Source organism: Pseudopipra pipra, chromosome 11 (genome assembly GCF_036250125.1).
Source record: "Pseudopipra pipra isolate bDixPip1 chromosome 11, bDixPip1.hap1, whole genome shotgun sequence".
In the NCBI taxonomy this organism is placed as follows: Eukaryota; Metazoa; Chordata; class Aves; order Passeriformes; family Pipridae; genus Pseudopipra; species Pseudopipra pipra.
The window spans coordinates 1,699,591-1,721,626 of NC_087559.1; the positions used below are offsets into that span (position 1 = coordinate 1,699,591).

At 47.2% G+C, this 22,036-nt stretch overlaps 1 protein-coding gene across 13 annotated transcripts in view; it reads right to left on the reverse strand.

Moving 5' to 3' along the window:
* ITPR1 (inositol 1,4,5-trisphosphate receptor type 1) overlaps positions 1–22,036 on the reverse strand; it is a 163,472-nt gene that overhangs the window by 87,063 nt on the left and 54,373 nt on the right. For 5 of the 13 annotated variants that reach the window (XM_064667117.1, XM_064667118.1, XM_064667112.1 and 2 more), the window contains 19 exons: positions 21,801–21,884; positions 21,578–21,724; positions 20,221–20,316; positions 19,137–19,181; positions 16,137–16,288; positions 15,124–15,223; positions 14,499–14,659; positions 13,610–13,751; positions 12,965–13,123; positions 12,210–12,382; positions 11,841–11,960; positions 10,364–10,558; positions 8,194–8,445; positions 6,200–6,341; positions 5,132–5,285; positions 4,070–4,257; positions 2,267–2,405; positions 758–830; positions 22–187 (listed from right to left, as the gene is read on the reverse strand). In XM_064667117.1, the coding sequence (XP_064523187.1) occupies positions 22–187; positions 758–830; positions 2,267–2,405; positions 4,070–4,257; positions 5,132–5,285; positions 6,200–6,341; positions 8,194–8,445; positions 10,364–10,558; positions 11,841–11,960; positions 12,210–12,382; positions 12,965–13,123; positions 13,610–13,751; positions 14,499–14,659; positions 15,124–15,223; positions 16,137–16,288; positions 19,137–19,181; positions 20,221–20,316; positions 21,578–21,724; positions 21,801–21,884 (2,688 nt within the window). The remainder of the gene's footprint in view (positions 1–21; positions 188–757; positions 831–2,266; positions 2,406–4,069; positions 4,258–5,131; positions 5,286–6,199; positions 6,342–8,193; positions 8,446–10,363; positions 10,559–11,840; positions 11,961–12,209; positions 12,383–12,964; positions 13,124–13,609; positions 13,752–14,498; positions 14,660–15,123; positions 15,224–16,136; positions 16,289–19,136; positions 19,182–20,220; positions 20,317–21,577; positions 21,725–21,800; positions 21,885–22,036) is intronic. The other 8 variants (XM_064667120.1, XM_064667123.1, XM_064667114.1 and 5 more) reach the window with 4 other exon arrangements.

Consider the following 22,036-nt stretch of genomic DNA (forward strand, 5'->3'; position numbering starts at 1 on the left):
GCTCCTGGAACTCACACATACCTGCTTGAAAGCTTGAAGGACTTCTTGCCTCTGGCTGAAGTGCCTGAAGAGGAGCTGCAGTGCTCCAGACACCAGGGGAGGGTAATCATGCATGGTTAAGTGCAACAGAACTCGGAGAAATGTTCTGCCACCGTGATCATCCAAATCCAGAGGTGTGTTCTCCTCACTGAAAACAGAGTGGAGGAGTTAACTGGCACATTAGACTGAGTGGCCCAGCAGGTTCTTAATCCCCTTAGCAGGAGGAAAACCTCTTTTCTTACTTTTAAGTAAGGAGGAAATTTATCAAATCAAATGCTATCTCAGGACAGGGGGTTTTGGTGTGCTGTTAAGAGGGAGGCTATTCCAGAATCTCACTGCTCAGGGTCCACTCAGCTTGCATTACCCAATTTACAGTTTTGCCAATCCTTGCCTGCACAAACTCTTCCACCTAAGTAAGATTTCACTGCAGCACTGAGCTTAAGATGCCCTAATTCTCCACCCTGGCTTTTACCCATTAAGTGGAGCCCTCCCACGATGACTCTTCTGGCTGAAGGACCCCTGTATCCCTTATCTGTGGTTTTTAATCCAACTGGACCCTACTTTGAGCTACATCAAAGTCATTTTAAGGAAATGGAGCCTGAGTAACTGTGGCAGCTGTTTTCAAGCTCTCCCCAGCCACCACCTCCCTCTGGACTGGAATTCCCACTCCCTGGGAGCCCTGCAGCCTGGGGACTCGGAGCTGCCCCTCGATGAGCACCTGTGAAGAGATACTTTCCTTCCTCCAAAGATCCCCTCAGCTTGTTCCTCGATATGTTCGAAGTCCAGGGCTCCTGAGAACACGAGACAAACGCGTGACGTCAGAGTGACATCAAAGAGGATTTTTTCAACCTAAAAACATTTCAAATGGCAAGTGGTGACAGGGGAGTGAACAAGGGGGTCATCACAAGCTGAAAGGGACACCGAGATCACTGAAGCAGCTGCTCAGATAACATAAGACAATAAATTAACCTGCTCCCTGCTCACAAATTAAACTGTGTAATCATTTCAGCGACATCCAGCTTATTCCTCTCTTGCCTGTTTTTAGATTGCACCAGCATCATTCCAGGATGCTGAATGGGACCTGGTGTCATTCCAAGGGGCCATTCACAGTAAAAGCCAAACTTCACCCTTGAGAAGTTCTCAAGTAATAAATTCAGCCATGACAGCAATAAAAAGGCCTTTGCCTTTCTCAGTGTAAGGTACCTCATCACATGGGCAATGACCAATATTCTGAAATAAAAGAATAAAAAAAACCCCCAACAACATAAAACTGACAAAACAGACTTGGGAGTCTCATTATTTCACAAATATTTGCCAAGGGGAACAGAAGGGAGCACAGGGATTTTATATCCTTGCCAAAAACATGTACCCCATTTCTCCCAAAGTTCAGCTGGCAGAAAGAGCTGTGGGTGTGCCCCCAGCCCCATTCCAAAGGCTCAGGCAGCCCAGGAAAAGAGTCAACACATCCCCTTTGAAGTGAGATCGAAAGACAGTCACACTTTGAACACTTCACATCTAAACTACATTTTTCTTATCTTTTTCCTCTGCATCTGCAGATACAGCCCCCAAATTGGGGAATAAAAGCTGTTTGATGACTCCTAAGCTGCACATTTAAAGTTCAGTTATTCCTACATGGCACAGGTCCTCCTACAGGGCACTTTTTGCCCTGGAAAGTGATATCCCAACAGACAACCCCCAGTGACCCAGTCCACCATCCTGCTTCCAGTTCAGAAGAACACTGGACATGACAAGCTCCTCCACAGTAGCACTGAGGCCCAGACACCTCCAGAGGTCTTGCCTTCCTACAATACCTTTGGAAAAGAAAAATTTGGGTGGGTACAGGCATGAGGAAAAGGGGAAGAGATGGAGAAAATCACATTACTATGGGGACCATTTTCCTTCACCCAGAAACATCAACAGAAAAGCTCTGAGGTCGATGACAAGTCACACATGACAGTGTTTATTTCAGGGTTTTTTTTAAAGGATGTAACTCAGGCTCTTGGTCACACTTAATACATGGAAGCAAGTAGGTGACAGTATTTAGTTGGAAAATGCTGAAAATATGGAAATGATCCTACTCCTTTATTCCACTGTGAGCAGGGCACTCTACTCCAGTGGGACCATTTGTGTGCCAAAGCAAGAACCTGAAACAATTACCCACCAGCCCCTCTAAGATTGCAGAGTGTCCCCTAACCCACACCACCTCATTCCTTGCAAAATAACCAACCTGGAACATTAGCTGGCATTTCTTGACTGCTGCTTCCAGTGGGTGACTCGGACATCTGGGCATTGCTTTCATCAAACTCATGTTTAAATATGCAAAGCAGGCAGGAGATCCTGTAGTCCAGTCGCACGTTCAAAATAAACTGGGGATACAGAAGTAGGAAAAATGTTGAAATAATGTGCCTATTCCCAGCACACCTACAATTTACACACAATGCAGGGCCACCAACATGCAGCATCAACTGAGCAGAGATGTGGATTTCACTTGGAAAAGTTACCCAGGGTGAGGAGGCCCTGGCACAGGTTGCCCAGAGAAGCTGTGGCTGCCCCATCCCTGGGAGTGTCCAAGGCCAGGTTGGATGGGGCTTGGAGCAACCTGGGCTGGTGGAAGGTGTCCCTGCCCATGGCAAAGGGTAGAATGGTCTGGATGATCCTTAAGGTCCCTTCCAAACCAAACCATCCCGGGTTTCTGTGATTCCAAGAGGTATGCAAATGTTGTCTTACAAATCCCCAGGATTCAGTCATTTTCTCAGTGCTTTCCACGAGCACGATACACACACATAATAAAACATGAGTAAGGTGCTTTGGCAGAGCTTTGCTCCCTCATTACTGCCTGATGCTGGCATCCACACCCCATCCCCCAGGGAAGGAAAGCAGCATTTCCATCTCCATTCTGAGCCAGCAGGAATCCCACAGACATGTGCTGCTATTCTCCCGGGGTGGTGGGGCACAGGAGCAGGACGTGAGCTGCCAGGAGCCAGGCTGCTCCCATACAGCAACTACACCAGTTCAGGACTAGCTGGTGCCAGAGTAACCTCCACCCTAGCAGAGACCACCTTCTCCATGATCTTCCTCTTGAGGAAGGAGATCCAATGCCAAGAACACTCACAGTTCTCACAGCTTTCAGGGAAAAGGCTTAATGCCAGTTTGAATAGAGCCTGGTAACTGGGGGGATACTGGCACACTGAACCATCCCTCTGCACATGCTGGGCCACAAGAGAAGCTGTGGCTTTAACTAAAATTAGCACTGGTGAAAGGAAGGATTGAAGCCTCCCTGTGTGCTGCATCTGCTGCTGAGGGAAGGGCAGGACCTCACCCCGCGCTCCGTGCGCAGCCTCCCACGGGGCACGGAGAAGGAACACCAGGGATCTCCTGCTGCCTCACATACTCCTGCCCACAAGGCTCTTGCAGCATCACTCTGATCTCCATGAACTCACTGATGAAGTTACTGAGCAGAAAAAGGACTCCTACAGTCAGAGGGGGAAGCTGGATTTCAGGGCAGGAATTCTGCAGCAACCTCTTGATCGAGGCAGTGCCGTGGAAAAGGGAAAAAACTGTGTTTGCCCCGAAGACTCAGGAGTGAGCTCATGAGAAAAGCCAGAGAGAGATGGAAGAGACAGCGAGGCTGGCTAATGTGCATGCTGAAAAAACATGGCAGGCTGAGGGCTGTGCCAAGAGGAGTCTCCAGTATCCCCCCTTCCTTGGGGCACTTGAGATGGCCCTGTAGACTCCAAGAAACTGGTCAGACAGTGGGGTGGAAAATGTCTGCTTCAAGTCAGGTACTTACTGCTAAATCACTGCTAAATATGCAGATGTCTGTTGCAAGCTCTTTTCTAATAAATTGTTTCAGTAAAGGCATAATATTGTCACAGGCAAGTTGAGAGCCAAGTGCCTGACAAGGTCACCTTCTGGAATGCTTTACTGGTGTAAGAGGCACATACCAGGCAGAAATAAATTAAAAGGCAGCAGGACCCTGTTAATGCTTACAGAGAGCACAGGATGTTGCATTAATGCATGCTGCTGGTACCTGAAGTATTTCAATGATCTTCAGCTTGGTGTCCATGACCAGGATGTCCTCCTTCTCCGGCTCGCTCTGCTTGACGTTCCCCTCGGGAGCAGCAGCGAGCGGAGTCATGGGCAGGAACCCCCCACCTCTGAGCACCACCTGGGTCATCAGCTCTCCCACTCCATGGATTGACCTCATCACATTGCTCCCTTCAGAGAGGCAAACAGGTAAAGTTATGATGGTGTAATGGGGCTGCATTAACAGGGCAAGGACCCTCCGCATCCTACGGAGAGAAATTGTCTCAACATTACACATCCAAATCCTTGGGAATTGGGAAGCCAATAGAAGCTCTGCAGTACTTGGAGAACCCCCCTGCCCTTTCCCTCTTTCATTACAGGCATTACTCAGCTTTACAGCCAAGCCATGGACAGAAAGGAGAAGATTTCCAAGCACAGCATCACCGTCTGGTCCAGGGAGGAGATTGTCCCGCTCTGCTCTGCCCTGGGGTGGCCTCTCCTCCAGTCCTGGGGGCAGTTTGGGGTATCACAATAAAGGAAACATCTAAAGCTGTTGGAGAGTGTCCAAAGGAGGGACACAGGGGTGGGGAAGGGTCTGAGGGGCCAAACAAGGAGCAGCTGAGGGCACTTGGTGTGTCCAGCTGGAGATGAGACTGAGGTCAGAGCCCAGCAGGGGCTGAGGCTCCTCCCGAGGGGCAGCTCCGACCTCTGCTCTGGGTGAGCAGGGACAGCACCCAGGGAAGGGCTGGAGCTGGGACAGGGCAGGGTCAGGTTGGATCTCAGGGAAAGGTTCTTCCCCAGAGGGTGGTTGGCACTGCCCAGGCTCCCCAGGGCAGTGGGCACAGCCCCAAGGCTGCCAGAGCTCCAGGAGGGTTTGGACAACGCTCTGAGGGACAGGGTGGGATTGTTGGGGTGTCTGTGCAGGGCCAGGGGTTGGACTGGATGGTCCTTGTGGGTCCCTCCCAGCTCAGGATATTCTATGACTCCGTGATTCCAACCCACACTGACATTTTGAGACAAACCTGAACCACCCAAGAACTTTCTGCCCATCATTTTCCAGCCTTACCTTTGCTTTCCTCGCCTTTTGCCATCTTGGTAATAGGGAAGATGGTAGTGATGTGCACACAGTCTAATATAGCAAGGAGGATTTTGGTTAGTCTGAGGAGGTCACAGAAGTTGTAGAAACCAAAATATATCAGATTTCTGGCTAAGTTAACAACCTACCAAAATAACAATAAAAAGCCTGATTAATACTAAACATTTTGCTTTCACAATCAAGTTGTTCTTAACACAGTGACAAGATCAAGAACCTGGCTGAGTCATATTTTATCACAATATCTGGGAATTCCACAAGACTGTCAAATTCTACATTACATCAGAAAGTTTTTTGCCTACAAAACTGCAATGCCTGGAATAATCTCTGTATCTGCAATTGATATTCTACCTACAAAATCAGACCACATTTGTCTCATTACAGAGCAGGTAAGACAGAGCAAGACTAGAGGGAATGTACTGATGATTTTTATCATTATCTTAGAAAAAAGATATTGTAAAGTTTCCCCACAACTCCTCCCCATGCACTGCTTCGAGATCCACACAAAAATATCACACACAGGGCAAATATTTAACATAGCCCCGTTATGTGAAGTATGTTCCCTCAAATATGTTATTTTTTTTTAAAGAATATCATGTTTCCTCATATAAATGGTTATTTTGGGAAAGCTATTGCATGGATTTGCTACATCTCCTTTGCACAGACTATTTAATAGGTCAGTAAGTCATAGGACACTCTTGGGGAGCATCACTACGAGCTCTCAAGGCTCTCTGTGTGCAGACACAGTGTTTAGTTTTTGAGACTACTTATTCCAGTAAGGCCTGACTTTGCCATAACACTGAGAGCACAGAAAGTAAACAAGGCTGCTGCAAATCTAAGACAAACTCACATTCATTGATTGCATTTCAAGAACCATCACTGCAAACTCACAAACTTGCACGAGGAGAAAGACTCCAGTGGAAAGGAGGAGCCTGCTGAGGCTCAGCACTCAATCTGTGCTTGCCAAACTATCTGGTGTCGAAAAAAGTACCAACATTCCACCACAAAACAGAAAAGGATAAATCAGAACTGGGTAACTACCTCAAAAGTGAGCTTATTTTTCTCTTTATCAGAGAAAGGGAACCTCTGACACACCACATCTCTTAAATATTCCTCTACAAATTCCATTGTTTGTGCAAATCTCTCCTTAATTTCATCTTTGGAAGTTCCACTGCTATCATAGCTGAAGAGGGAAAAAAAAGAACAAAACAAAAAAGAAAACAAAACACAAAGCTTAGCATGCAAATACACAGGGCTCCTTTCACCAGATACAATTTTTCATTGGCTTGTCAAAATCTAAGAGAAGTTAAAAGCTGGTAAATAATTTATCCAAACGAGGGAGTCAGGACACTGACACCATAATTTCCTGGCTTTTGGTGTTTTATCCCATATGCTCACTTTGTACTATTTTTAAATGTCTGAGGGGGGAAAAAAAAAAAAGATAATTTTGTCCCACTAAATTAAAAAAGTAACCTTTATTACTAGAGTGGAAACAATGACAAGTGATGTGCAGCACTGAGGAGAAGTGCTGGCCAAGAGATGCTGACTGGGGATGGTATTTTTCCTCCAAATAAAACCCATCTATATGCAAAGCAGATATTAATATTTAACACAAATTCTAGGGTTTTTTTTCTCAGTATGTGCAGAGGGACTTTGAACAAGACAGTCCCCACCTTCCCCTAACTCACGTTTCCCTGTTTGATCACTTATCACTGCTGAGCCTCTGCCAGAGCCCAAATCATTTGGGTTTGTGTTTTGGCATTTAAAATTGAGAATTATCTACTGTGTCTCTGTCAGCACAGAAAACCAGGCTAGAAAGGAGGGAAGAAGAAACTACTGAACACCAGCACTAACACAGAAGACTTAAATTCCTGGTATGTAACACTGATTTCAGGTGTTCGTTTTCTCCAACTGAAAAAAGCTCTGAACAGCTGAGTGCTATCAATTTTAAATCATTAATTGTAAAGAGTTAAAATAAGTGGTCAGGAAACCACGTCCCTGGGCAAGCTGTGGTTTTGTGTAGGTTTTTCACCACTGTAACAAGAGGATTTTCCACTGGAGGTTGAGGAAAGGGACTGTCTCCAGCACCTTCCCCTTGTTTTTGCTGCTGATGGTGTGAGCTCCCACGAGGACTGTTTGCCCTGAGGAGTCCACACTCTGAGGACACGAACTCCACTTATCCTGGGGAGGTTTAGATTGGATGTTAGGAAAAATGTCTTCATGGAAAGGGCTGTCAAGCTCTGGAAGGGGCTGCCCAGGGCAGTGGTGGAACCCCCATCCCTGGAAATGTTCAGAAAACGTGTGGGTGTGGCACTTGGGGCCGTGGTTAAGTGGAGAACAGGGTGTTAGTGCTGTGTTGACAGCTGGACTTGATCTTAAAGGTCTTCAAACCTTAACAATTCTATGACTGTTCTCTAATCAGACAAGGCAGGAGGAAAGCTGAAACCCTCCTCCCCTGCCTTCCAACCCCAGAGCCAGGTCACACCACCCAAAATCAGACCTGCTCTATAGCCAGTCTTAAAAACAGTGCATCCTGAGCTTCTGGGTGTTTGACTTGTTTTGCAATAGCTGTCTTTAGCCTTTCTGCCAAGTCTATGAATGGTTCTGCTGGTTTTTGTTGTACTTGTGTATATGAAGGTGTAGGTTTGGCTGCCTCAGCAATGGTTTGAATAGCTTGGAAGGCCAGAGTTTGTCAAGTGTCCAGTTCATTCATAGGAATCTTGGTTTGGGCCTCATTGGAAATATAGGGTCCCACTCCACAGAGCTTGTCCCTGTGACCGCTGGGCGTTCTGGAGACAAACCCCACAGCCCCTCAGAGCCGACCCCCCCCACACAGGGAGGTTACTGACCTCCCAGGAACACGCTGGGGGCGTTTCTGATTGACTTTACTTCTAAACAGCGCCAGTACAAACAATCTATAACAACAACACATAAACAAATACACAACACCCCCCGATTTCGGGTCGCTCCGGTCCCGCTCCCAAACCCGCCAGCGGCACCGTTTGCTCTCCCACACCGTCCCAGCAGGGACTTACTCATCGATGGCGATCTCCGAGGGGATCTCAGACCAGAGCCGGGCGTACTTGACGGGGGTCACCTGCTCCTGGGGGTCCCTGTCCACGTGCATGTGCAGCATGAGGCGGCAGAAGGAGGCGCGCAGGTCGTAGGGCAGGTTCTCGTCGGACATGCAGCGCAGGATCAGGTCCACGTCCAGCTGCCCCGAGATCTCGTTGATGGCCAAGTACTGGCGGTCAAGGCACATTCTAGCAAAGAGGTTCAGCTGGTACCTTCAGGGGGGGAAAAAGGAAAAAACAAACAAACAAACTTGAAAAAATATTTGTATTTCAGCAAGTTTGAAGTTCACACTTTAATTTCCGGTACGCTGTAAAGTACAGGAGAGGGGTGTGGTACTGATACACTCATGGATGAATAGAAATAGTATTATATTTTCCAGTAATACAAATAACGCTTACTATGGAAGGATAAAGTGCTTATCAAATGGTAACAGTGGAAGAACAGAATAAAAGGAGGCATCATTTTCCCTGATGAAGCATCACAGAATCACTGAACCACAGAATGGAAGGGACCCTCAAACTCATCCAGTCCCACCCCCTGCCATGGGCAGGGACATCTTCCACTAGCCCAGATTGTTCCAACCTGGCCTTGGACACTTCCAGGGATGGGGCAGCCACAGCTTCTCTGGGCAACCTGTGCCAGGGCCTCCCCACCCTCACAGTAAATAATAAGCAATGCTCTCTAGGAAAGGCACAACAGAATCCAAACAACACTTTAGTTAACTCAGTTTAAACACTGTATAAGGCCAAACACTTCTTACAGGTGCTGAAGTCACAGTTGGTCACTGAGAAAACAACACAGATGGGTAAAGATTCATTTAAAAATCAGGTGTCTGATTATACAACTACTGAGCTCTGCTGCCTTCAGTGAGAGAATTGGTAAGGAAAAGCTGAACTTAATTCCTAATCTTTTCAGTCCATGAACTGACCACAAGCAAGTGGCATTTGAGTTATGCACATCCAACAGGCTGACAATTAACCTCTGGCCATAATGTGATGCCCAACACTCCTGAGTGTTCATACAGGCTGCTGGTCAAGAAAGGAATGTTTAATTGGAAGGAGACTCCTTTCACTCTCAGCACTCCCCATGGAATTTGATTGAATCATATTCTAAACCCTTCTTTTAAGCACATTTATGAGGTATAAGGTAGACTAAAAATAATGAACACTACCAATTATTATGCCAATATATATATACACCAATAATCAACACTACCAATTCTATTTAAAAACAAGTGCAAGGAAAAAAGTATTTTGAAAGCCTATATGATTTAAAAAATTTTAACTCAGAGGTCTCCTTTTGAGCTTCAACAGGCCCAAATAAAACCATGTATTAGGAATTCTCCTGCAAGAACCATTTCAATGGAAGAGGTAATGCAAATTAAGACAGCTATTAAAAAAATAATTTAGTACTTTCTGCATTGCCACAGTTGAGTCAGTCAAACAACTCCCAGGGGTTTCTAATCCAGACACAGGAATTTGGTCTGGGCTGAAACCTGATCTCACACTATGCCAAGAACTCAGTGCCTTGTCAAGTCATCTGGAAACATCACTCCATGTCAGACCCTGCTCAAGGCACGGCCTGGGCTGCACAGAGCAGCTCTGCACATCCACCAACCAACCCTGGGGCACGTCCAGAACTTCAGAGTTGTCCTGCTCAGGACCACAGGACCACTGAAGGCTTGGAGAGAAATGCAGAAGGCAGAGAGAACAGCAGTGACTCCTGAAAACCAAAAGCAAAGCCACGTGCACACCCCAACCCTGTTCTTCCCACAGGTGGTTGTTCACCCCAGCTCCCACCTGAACACAGTGGACACCACACCTGTGCTCTCCTGACTCCCACTGCCAGGAAACCGAGCAGGAACACGGGCACAAAGTGCTGGGCAAATTCAGCACCTGAAGCCTGAACTCTTTTAAATCAGTTTAAACTTGCTCAAGCTGATAACTGGACTTCCCACCACGAATAACTCTGTGCTTTCAGCTCTCACTTCAAAGTGACTTCATCCTCCCTCTCTAGAGGCCGTTTTGTCTGTGAAACCAGCCCCTTTGTCCCACAGCACACCCTGCAGAGCACAGGCCTCCCCACACAGCCCTGGTGAACTCTGCCAGCCAGCTCATGTGTGCTGTTCACCTGTAGTAGCTGAGCACGTCCCTATCCTCCTTCTGCCCTTCCTTGGCATCCTGGGCCAGCTCTCGGATGCTCTTGCTGCGGATCTCCTTGTTGCTGTCTCTCCAGAACAACCACACTTCTTCCTCGTCTTCTCCAACGTCCAGGGCGTTTTCCCCACTTGACACTTCCTCGAATTCGAAGCGGGAGAGGACCAGCCTGCAGGAGGAGGGGGGTCACATCCCACACTGCCAGCACCCAGGCACCCCTTTGCAACATTTCAGACACCTGCTAAAATGTACTGGGGAGCTACAAGGAAGTGATTTTATGATCTCACCTGCATTCAAAAACATAGATTTTATTCCTCAACTCTGCCAAGTAAAAGCAGAGCAGTAAAAGCAGAGTAAAAGCAGTTACTCCTGTGGCAGTAGCACTTTACTACATAAAATCCTTGGGGCTTATTATTAGGAGTTTTAGGTTAGAGTGAATTTAGATTATAAACATTCCATTCAGTCTTGAAAAGACAAACATTTCAGCTCCTTTCATTTGAAGAAACTAAAGAAACAAGGAAATTAAAGGCACATGTAACTGACTTTCAAAACCACCTTTGCAGACATGGTTCAAAGATCATTCCATAGTCCAGGAAAAGATCTGGCAAAGAAAAATACCTTGAAAAAAATTATTAGTTCTGTATCCTGTAAATGCCAATTGGATCAAAACTTTTTTCTGGCTTATGTGGTGGAATAACCAGAAATAAATCACCTGCTGATACTAAAAGGGCTTTTGGGGCTTTTAGTTCTGCAGCAAAGAAAAAAACTGCACATCTGAAAAAACTCAAACTAAATATACAAGGATAAGTATGAGTAAGTGATGTAGCAACACTGAGTGCTGGTGGAAATAAATACAGCCTTTATGATTTCATGAAGAGAATCAGATGTGCAAGAATACTCTTACCCACTTTTGCTTTAAATACTACCTGGCTTCCCTTTCACAGAATTTTGATAATGGTTATCTATTCTCTGGTGTATATATTGAATAAAGACATCTTTATCAAAGACAAGCAGGACCTGGTGCCTGCCAAGAGGCCTCAGCAGTGGCAGGGCAGTGCTGAGAGCTGGAGGCCAAGATCCAAACCTCAGAGGGAGGAAAGGGTGGCAGGGATGGATCAGGGGCTGCCCCACTGCCAGCTGAGCTCCCTCCCGAGCTGATGGAGGCCAGGCTGGAGCCCAGAGCAGGATCAGGCCCACGGGAGTCTGCACCCCTTCCTGCAAAGCCTGTCTCCTTTGGATCAACCATGAGACAGCTCCAAGATTTCTGCCTGCAGGGCTGAGAACACCCCTGACAGACGTTTGCTGTCGTCAGTCCCCGGCTCCCCTGTGTTTGAAGAGGACCCCGCACACAATTCCCTGCTTCCTCTAGACGTGCCAGCAGAGTGCTCAGCTTTGAAGCACCTTCCTTCTGTTTCACACCAGGAAAACCAGCTCTGCAGGCATTAACTTACTTGGTTTCAATGAGAATGTCTGCATTGGCTGGATTCAGCACAGCTTTACAAATCAGCTCCTGTGTCACCGGAATAGACTTGTTCATGGAAACGCACAGATCAGAGAGGTAATCCAAAAACCTGGTGGGAAACATGAGCCAGAGGGGTATCAATCACTGGGGAGATCTAGACTGAAGCAATCTCCATTTCAGGAAGAAAACAGTCAGAGCTCCATTTGAACAGTGCAGAGCAGGAGTGCTGCCCGAGGGGAGAAGGAATGGAGTGTCAAAACAGAAGGAACTAGCTGTGCTTCCTTCTGAGCAAGCTGGCAGGTACAGACTTTTCTCAGAAGGAAAAGGGTAATTACATACTCAAAAGTGCAGCTCTCACCTGGGCTCCCTATTTTTCCTCACGAGACTCACGAAGGTGTCAATCTCAGCAGCTGTGATGTGCTTCTCCAGGAGCTTGCGGTTGTTGTGGAGCAGGGCTGTGATGGTGTCCTCGGCCAACACATCGTAGCCAATCTGCTTCTGCATGAAGCCAAACTGCTTGGCAATGTATTCCTTCAAAACACAGAGGGAAGGAGGAGGGGGTTGTAACTAACCCTCAGAATTTAAAACAATAAGAGAAAACAGTAGGATGTTCATCAATACCAACATCCCAGGGAGCGAATGGATTAGATCCAAACTGTTCTTTTGAAAGAAAGCAAATGACAGACAAATTTAACACCTCCCTCCCTCCCTCCCAGGCTAGATACCAGCAAGGCAGCTATCCTTATCTGAGTTTGTTTTTAATACATGGCAACAAAACTGAGCAGCCTTGATTCACAGGACAACTTTCAGCGGAGTCTGCAGTAAGCGAGAGCAAAGAAAGTCTTGTAATTCACCTGGATGTGACAACTAGAAATCTAGAAATTCTGTTGTTTTCTTAAATCCCACTTGGAACCAGTGCTAATTACATTATAGTCTCTGGGAGAGATGAAAAAATCCAGATAGGATAAAACTGAGCCATCCCAAAACCTCTTGCTGACTGTACAACCAAGCACAGCAGAGCAGGGTTTCATTAACAGGATGCAGCCTTTTTTTTTTTTTTCAGAACACATGAACAATGCTGGTGCCATTGAACAGGACAGACATATTTCCAACCTGATTCTTCCTGTAGTCCTGCTGGGAGTGCCTGAGCACCCTGTAGCAGAGCCTGCAGATGTGCCTGAAGGGCGCGTGGCGCTGGTCCCCCAGCTCCTCCAGCCGCAGCATCGGCCCATCGCCGCTGTCCGTGAACGGCGCCTGCAGCAGCTTGAAAATCTGGATGGTCGTTAAAAACAAACACACAGCCCCATGAGGCACTGCCTTCCCTGGGTAAAAATAGTGTAAAAGCGGTGTCTTTAAATATCTAAAGGTACATGAGAAATCCATGGCAGTCACCAAGCTCCTGGGCCGTGGAGCAGCCTGGACAGAAGATGTTGGTCACCCTCATTTAACACTATATACTCTAATTTTTCCTTCTAGCAACAGTGGGCCTACAATCCCACTCCCCAGAGCCTGCTGAAAGCTGGAAACTCAAAGGATCTTTTAGTCCTAATAAATTTGGACCAAAACTTCATAGAACCACAAAGTGGTTTGGGTTGGAAGGGTCCTTAAAGCCCATCTCGTTCCACCCCCTGCCATGGGCAGGGACACCTTCCACTAGCCCAGGCTGCTCCAAGCCCCCTCCAACCTGGTCAGGTTCTCTATTAACAAGTTCTCTTTTCCAAAAACCCTTCTTGTAGGCAGAGTTTAGAGACAGCCCACCTGCTTCAGAATATTCTGTTCTCTCATCAGCTTTTGCCGTTCTCTGTTAGGTTTAGAAAACACCACTTCAAGGACATCTTGTCCAGAATTAGTTCCACCAGTAACAAAGTAGACCAAATCCTCCAGCAGTTTGGTAACAGATCTACAGAAAAGCCAGAAGTTGTTAACACCAGACTGCAAATTCTGTGTGTTAAAAGAACAATGCCAGGGTAAGTTTACACAGCTTTCTAAATGCTAAGTGAAAAATGAGCATCAATTAGAGACTGGATGAAGCTCAGAGGTTTGTACAGAACTTAAAATTAGGAACTAATGCTCCCCCATTGCTACAGCCTCAGGGTCCAACAGCTAAACAAGAGCAGCAGTAAGACAACAATATCACTTCAGGGCAACTCTACTCTTGCCAAGTTCTATTTGGCAGCTCTTTCAATTGTCAGAAACAATAAATCAGGTGATAATCTCTGCCAATGCCAAGTAAAAGGCCTTGGCTGTGGAAGCACACGGGCCCTGGTCTGACACAGCCACCTCTGTGCTCTTTTTGTGTGGCCACATTTTCACGGACACAGAGGATTTGCAACAAGTCATATGTTCAGTCTTCACAAGATGGATTAGGAATTCCCACACTCAATTTGCAAAGGTATGCTGGGGATTAGTCCCCCAGGCTCACAACATTTCTCATGCTCTCACTTCACAGAGGACAGGGAGGGCTGGACAGACCAGGCCTGAGAAACTCCATTGTCCACACGACAACAACGAAACCACCAATTTTTTAAAATTCTCATCAAGGAGGAAACCAAATCCCTGTTCTACTGCATACACAGATAGAATTTTCAAAGGAACAGTTACTGGGTAAAGGAAGCAAACTATGTGAACCCAATTCTGCTTTCCTTACCTTCTTTCATTCTGGGTTATTGTTCCCTTTTCCAACTTGCCAGCAATGGAACCTAAAACCTTACTTGCATCATTTGCAAAATCCAAGTCCCGAACCTCTGCAGGTGACACTGGTACTATAGCAAAAGCTTCTTTGTCCTCCTTCACTGGAGAGGTACCAATCTGAAACCCAGACAAGTTTTATCATCAAACCCCAGGGCAGGAACAAAGCTGTGGTTCACACACCCGGTGATAACGAAACAGGAGGAAAGCCCCACCCTGCTCACACAGCATGAGACTACTGCTGAAGCCAAACTTTGAGAATACTACCCCTCTGTGCAAGCTGAAAGCTGCTCCTAAACCCAGAGAAACAGCAGGTGAGATGGCAAAACGTTGTTGTACACAGTGGTAAAAACATCCTCCTGATGATGACTATTGTGCAGTGGACATTGAACAGCATAACTGGTAAACTACCACAAAACAGAACCTTTAAGAGCAAGTGTTTTGCATGGGCACTGGCCACCACTGTTACATGCTTGGTGTGTGACAGACCCAGCAGTCCCAGGGACTGGAACTCCTGCCACAACATCACCTTTGTGGAAACACAGGAATCAAGGGATGTGCTTACAGAAAGTAACAGAACTTACTTTAAGCATCACGGGTTTCTCCTCTTCTTTATCAATAGGGATATTGGTGCTGTGAACCCAGGTGTTGGTGCAAAGGTGCCTGAGCCTGACATAGGAGTTCCTGAAAGAAAGCCAAGAGTTCCAGAGCTGAGTCAGCTCCCCAGCCAGGGAATCTTCACATTGTTCGGATTGCGAGATGTTGGCAGGAACAAGTGGAAAAGAAGCGTCATCCCCATCCATGCTGCACACCACAACAGGAATAACATTCTTCTTGCCTCAGTTCATTCTATAAATTCACCTCAGGAAGTCTTCTGTAGCAAAACAGATTCTGCTTTAAAACAGAACCACATCCACATTGTGGTGCTGTAACTCAGCTGCTGCACAGCAACAAATTAAACCTCTTCCCATCCTCACATTTCCACTGATAGGGTGTATCTGAGCTGCCAGCTTCCTCCCTCACCCTTGGAGCTTTCAGCCCAGAACTCCCTGGTATCTTTATTTTGGAGTATCTGATTTAGAGAGCTGCTACAGTAGATGAAACAAATTTGCTGTGCTTTCTCAGTGGGAACAGACAGCAAAGGGACATCATGCAGACCGTGTGTCTTTGAAGGGTTCAGCATCTTTTAAGTAGGAAGATGGACCATATGAACAGTAAAGAACATGTAAACAACAGAGAATGAAGTGCTAAATACTTGATATTACATCTTAACTAGCTTAATACAGACAGGTCACAGGAATGGTTTGACAGGACACCCAAGACTTTTAGTCCCAGGTCGTTCCCTGACAAGAAGTCACTTAGGAAGTCACTTAATCTCAATTTTCCCATCTATAACACGATGTTCTCATCATAACTCATTTGTAAAGTACTCATAACTCAATTCCAAAGCACTAAAGTGAAGCTTCAGGCATTTTTAGAGTATTTTTTACAATGACCTGAGGAAGAACTTAATTCCGAAGGATAAAAGCAAACAGCTGTAAGTGCCCAGAAGCCCTGAGCCGCAGAGCAGAGCGAGCCGTGCCCGTGTGGGCCGTACCTGGGGACGAGGCTGTCTCCCCCGCGCAGGGTGGTGGGGTCCAGCTCGAAGATGGAGGAGATGTCGTTGCCCTCGGGCACGGACACCAGGGAGTAGGCCATCTTCTCCTGGGCGCGCGGGCCCCGCCGCGCCGCGTCCTGCTCGGGGTCCAGCTGGGAACGACACCCCCACCCCGGTCAGGCCTGGCCCCCAGAACCACTGCCCAGCCCCAAACACCTGGGACTGCAGACGTGGCTCTGCATCACCTGCAGAGCTGCAGGACACGGGGCACACGGGCGGCTGCTCCCGCTGAGCACTCTCTGCTTCCCCGCTGCAACTGGGGAGGATTTCTGGCTCACAACCACGGCAAACCCCACAGCACGGACATTGTACCTCACACACAGTGCCAGAAGGGACAAGAGTCCCCAGCCACTCGCCCCACACACACTGGGAACTCTGACTCTGGTTTCAGGTGACCCACATCTGCTGAGATCCCCACCCCCGACACCACCAGCTCCTCACACAGACTGCAATTATCCCTCTAACAAAGTAATTAGTTAGAGCTGCAAATATAAAAAACCCACACACAATGCACCAACAGTCTTGCTGGGAAATAACCACCTTCAGCAGCAAAAATGGGACTGGCATCTATCAATCCCAGGCAAGAGAAACAAAGAGCTAATCAAGGGGTTGGATGTCTTGCTGTTCACACTACGGCCTGTGGTGCTCTCAAGCACATGTTACAAGGGCCACGGCACCAAAGGGATCTTTATTCCCAAGGTGCTGGCAAATCACCAGCCCCCTTCAACAAAATAAAGATACTGACACCAACTGGACAAATTCCTGGCTTTTCAGATGAAAGGACACGAGGGTAGGAAAAAATGAAGATGGACTGAGAAAAAGGAACAACAACTTTCTCCAAAACCTTCCCTAGGGCACTCCCAGCCATCACTAGTCCATCAGTGTCTGGCACACAGGAGCCAGCTGTGCATGTACAACCATCTCCACCCTGGATGCAATTTTCAAGGTGATTTATCAGTTTCTCTGGGATGGTGGCACCAGTGGAGGGAGGCACCCAAAGCAGTCAGCACTCAGTCTCTGTCTTTCACAGTCCTGGTGGAAGGCACTGCAATCCTTAAACATATGGGAAAGGTATCCAGTGTTGCTTGTGCCTCAGGATACTCTGAAGTTCACATATTTGCAGTCAATGAACTTGGCTGCAAAGCAGTGACATTTCAAGTCTGATTTTGCACATGGGAACAGGCAGCTATCTGTATGGAACAGAAATACACTTTGGGAGTGTGCCTTCGAGGGAAGAAGCAACTCCAGGAGTCCATCTGGAGGCTTCACACCGGGAGAAATTCGCTCACTTGGAACGAATTCTCCGAATTTCAGCTGTCTCCTCATCCCCACAGCAAGGGGATGGAACACAGCAAGGAGCACAGCTGCTCTGCTTTCAGTTTGTACTCCAGGACACAACTGGTCACTTAGTGAAACTGTGGCAAAGCTGAACAGCGAACCAGAAAGTAGGAAATGGGGCAATTTAGGGAGCAGTGAAACTTCAACCCCAAGGCTGTGACAACAGCAGCCCCCTTTGCTGCTCAAAGGCAGAACTGGCACCTCACCCATGCCCATTTAAACCCCTTCTGGTACAGCTCCCTGAGGGATAAGGAGAAAACAATAAGACACAGAGCTGTGCACAGGAACCCTGCAGACAGCTCACATTTGGAGCAAGCTGGAGTTTGGATAAACTTGGATAAAGCAGCCTACACCCTCCTGTCAGTAGTGAATGTTAGAGGATGTGGTGATGTCACGTCAGAACTGAATTATGTGCTCCTGATCCTGTTCTTTCTGGTCTATTTTTGCCACCTAGTGGTAAAGAGACAGAGCAGGGAAAAGTCAGGAGAGCTCTGAGTGCATCAATGTTATCCTGCACATCAGAGGAGGATGGATGTCTACCTGAAAGACATCAACACTGATTAACCTCCAGAAGTTGAGCCAACAGAATAGCTCAATATTGGATCCCACTCCCACCCCCCTCCCAAACAAAAGCTATGGGTGGGTTTTTGTTCATATTTTTAGTATGTTTACTGCAGTTGAGCAGCCAAATGCCACTAATCAGGATAACAGCTCAGTATCTGGGGGCAAGGGAAGCGTTTTAACGGCCAGGCTCCAATGACAAATCCTTTTAGGAGGAAAAATCCAGCCTGCAGGATTTCAAAGCATCACATTCATCTCAAAGAGGGGAGGAGTAGCTCTTTGTCATCTCCAAATGGAGCAAATCTTCCATAATACAGGATAAGTGACCAAGAAAGCTGCATAAGCCTGTGATCAAACCCAACTAAAGAAACATAATCCACAATGGAAAGTGCTGTTCCAGTTTTCTCTGTTTTCAGTGCTGGTTCCCTTTGACACCAAAGAGAAGCTTCTGTCAATACAAAGCATCACACACTCCATCTTTGACACAACAACATTCACTGACAACACCACAGACTTGCTTTCACAGGAAAATCAGAGGAATGGCACTCAAATCACCCTCATTCCTGCTCTCTAGACCCGTTATCCTGTTTTCCTGTGACAAGTACAACAAGAGGGAATTTGTTTCTTAAACAAGGAGGTCAGACAAGTGACAGGCACAGCACCGTGGGACATCCCCTCAGGGACACTTCCCAGCTGGTGTCAGCTGGAGCAACTTGCTTTCCAGACCCACTCAAGACAGTGCTTCAAGGAAACAAAGGTTTAAGAAACAGAAGACAGAAAAAGAGATGCCACAAAGGGGGGAGGCGAGGGGGGGGTTCAGGTAATGTGTAAACTCAGCTGCAAGTGCATTGCTCTTCTCTAAAGCCTAATCCAGTTAATATCCACTCCTCTGGAGAGGCCTTAAAAGCCTTCAGAGCATCCTCAGGTTTTTAGTTTCTTCACTACCAAGCCTGGCCCAGCTCTGCACTGCCCAGGTAAACCCTGGGCCTGTGCCAAGCCCTCCTCAACCAGGGGCAAGATCATACTCTTGCCTATACTTACTGAGGATTGACACTCCAGGTCATCTTCCTCATAGTCAGGGTTTACCTGATGAAACAGAACCACAGGCACGTCAAAACTCCAGCACAGGTGGAAGTGGGAAACAACCTCAGCACCAGCTAAACTTGTGTTGTTAAAAATCCCTGCGCTGCCACAGCTCCACCAGGCATGCAGGACACACTGCCCAAACCCAGCACAGCTCATCAGGCCCAACAATTCAGAATTAAATAGTCTGCGAACACGCAGAGAGATTTAGTTGTTCAGGATAATCACTACAGGAGCAAGAGTAGAGAGTTAACAAGTTTATGTTTGGGGTTTTTTTAAATTCCAAGTGGAATTTCCAACTAGAAATTAACTGGCTGGGCAGAAATCTTTTAGAACAAACACTATTCTAACCAGGGATCAGGTGAGCCATTTCCTCTGGTATATTCTTGCATGATGTAAGACCATGTTTTTGGTTTGGCTGATTATATGAAACACCAAGATTTACTGGAAAAGCTCTACACTGGATCACTACTGAAAAGGATTTTCAAGTGTGCATGTGACAAAATGCTGCTGATTTTCCAATCTGCTTATCAGATGAATATAAAATGGGATATTTTCTTTATCTGCAGTTCTTTCACACTGGTGTGAAGTCTGGCTGTATTTTCGTTTTATACTCAGTTCTACAATTCTGCTCAAAAATCAGTGAATCAAGAGAAATTATCAACAGTTGAATTCATTTTCCCCCCAAAGGCTCTCAGCCATTTACCATTTATTCATCTGTTAATAAAGTCATCTTGATTCTACTGCCCACATGACAGGATACTATTTAGTGTCTATTCTCTGCAGGAGAAGTTACTGCCTCTAGAATTCGTACAGGAAGTAAAATCAGCTCCAGACTACCCCAGACCATGGTATTCTTTGAAGTGTCTTTCACCTCATTTCCAGCCTTTAGCATCTACTTTGGCATTGACCCTAATGACCCCAACACTGCTGTCCCGCTCCCCTCCCCGTGTCTGCTTTTAGGGCAGGAAATGACAGGTTTGCAGAAGGTGTCAGAGGCAGGAAAGGCTGTGAGGGAGGGCAGGGCCCCTCGGCCCCCTACCTCTGCTGCCAGGTAGTGCCCTGTCGCCAGGTGCTTGAACCTGAAGAGGCTGTTCCAGTATCCGGCGCCGCCGCGGCAGGGATCGTGCTGCACCACCTGCCAGGGGGAAACCACGGTCAGGGCATGGCACAGAGCCCCCCAACAGCACCCACCTCACTGCACGGGCAGCTGGGAGCAAAGAGAGCTCCAGGACAGGCAGACCCACCGTTCCCCCCTGGACACACAGAGCAGCCCATGCCCTGAGCCGGCTGCCACGAGTTCAGTTTGTCCATCCCAGCAGGAAGGGTACGGTGCAGGCTGGCAGAGAAGGAATTCAAGAAGGTGCTTGACATCTACATGTGGTGCCAGGTCTTTAAACACTTCCTAAAGCAATGCAACAAATCCTTTACTCTTTCTGGTCTGATTTTTGACCATCTCAAAGCGGGTGAGGGAAGACACTGGGAAATATTTCCAATGCAGCTGAACAAAAGTTCTATTTACTCCCTAACCTCTGGGGCAGGTAGAGCCTCCATCACCTGATGATCTGTTACCTCCCATCAGGTGCCTGTGGATACATCTGCTTCCTTAGGGAGGACCCATCACAGCCCAGCTGTGCCTGGCAGAGCAGGGCTACCTCACCTGTGCCCACATTTGCCACCAGGTGACTGCACACACTGCACAGTCACCACAGACTGATGTGCTGCACCATGTCCAAGTAATGGGCATTAGAGTCAGGCTTTCATTTCAAATACAGGAGAAGCTGAATGTCAAAGCAGATACTTCTGGAAGGAGAATATAAACACCACCTACCCACCATTACAATTAATTTTTTGATTCTTACATGCAGCTCACATTTAAAATCATAAACCAACTCTAATAACACCAATAGACTGAGGATATTTTAAGAAGTCAGAGCTGGCCAAGGTGTTAGTCACTCTGTTTAAAAGCCAAGTAGAGAAAAAAAAAGCCAGTTCAGACAGACCAGCAAAGGGTTGCAGCCTTCTATCAAATGAGGATATGCATAATCACATTATTCCACACCAAAAATAGAGCGTTCAGTACACTCAGCGGGACAGTGGAAATTATAAGCTGGTGTTAAACTTCAGTGACTGGTAAGAAAATGACTTCATAGATGTTCCTCTGTCCCTCTTTTCTGAATTGTCAAGCACCTGAACTTGAGAGCTCCGTGCTGCACCATCAGAGAGCAGAACTCCACTGTGACTGTGCACAGAGACCACAGCCAGCAAAGGAATTTTAATTTAAACTTAGAACATTGGGAAGACTTGTACCTAAAAAAAGAATTCCAGATGCAGTGCTTTTAAAGAGCAGCAGTAATTGTTCCTACAAAGCCACCCCCAGCCTGGGTTACAGCCCTCACCTCCACTTCCCACAGGGCCTTGGAGCTGGTGGCAGACGTGGCCGACTGTCTGCCCGTGGTCCTGAGGAACACGTGCTGCTTCTTCCTGTGCTCATCACACGTCAGGAACTTCTCCTGCTCCGCGTGGAACAGCCTCACCACGTCCCCCTGCCAAGGCAGCAGGGTCAGCAGGGGCAGCACCCCTGGGGAGGGGGTTACAGGCAGGCAGGGCCCTGGGTCTCACCCCTTTGAGGATGTCGTCCTTGTTGTCGCTCCATTTCATGAAGAGCACGATCTTCCAGCTGGTGTTGCAGTTCACTGAGTTGACCTAAAGGGAAAACTGAACCCATCAGTCCCACTGTCTTGTGCCTCCACAAGATATGAGCCACTGTCTTGCTTTCTAGACCATTTTCACCAGACTCCTGCAGTCCTGGCTGTGTTACTCTAGAGAAGCAAAGCCTTTCTGTACCTACTCCAGAA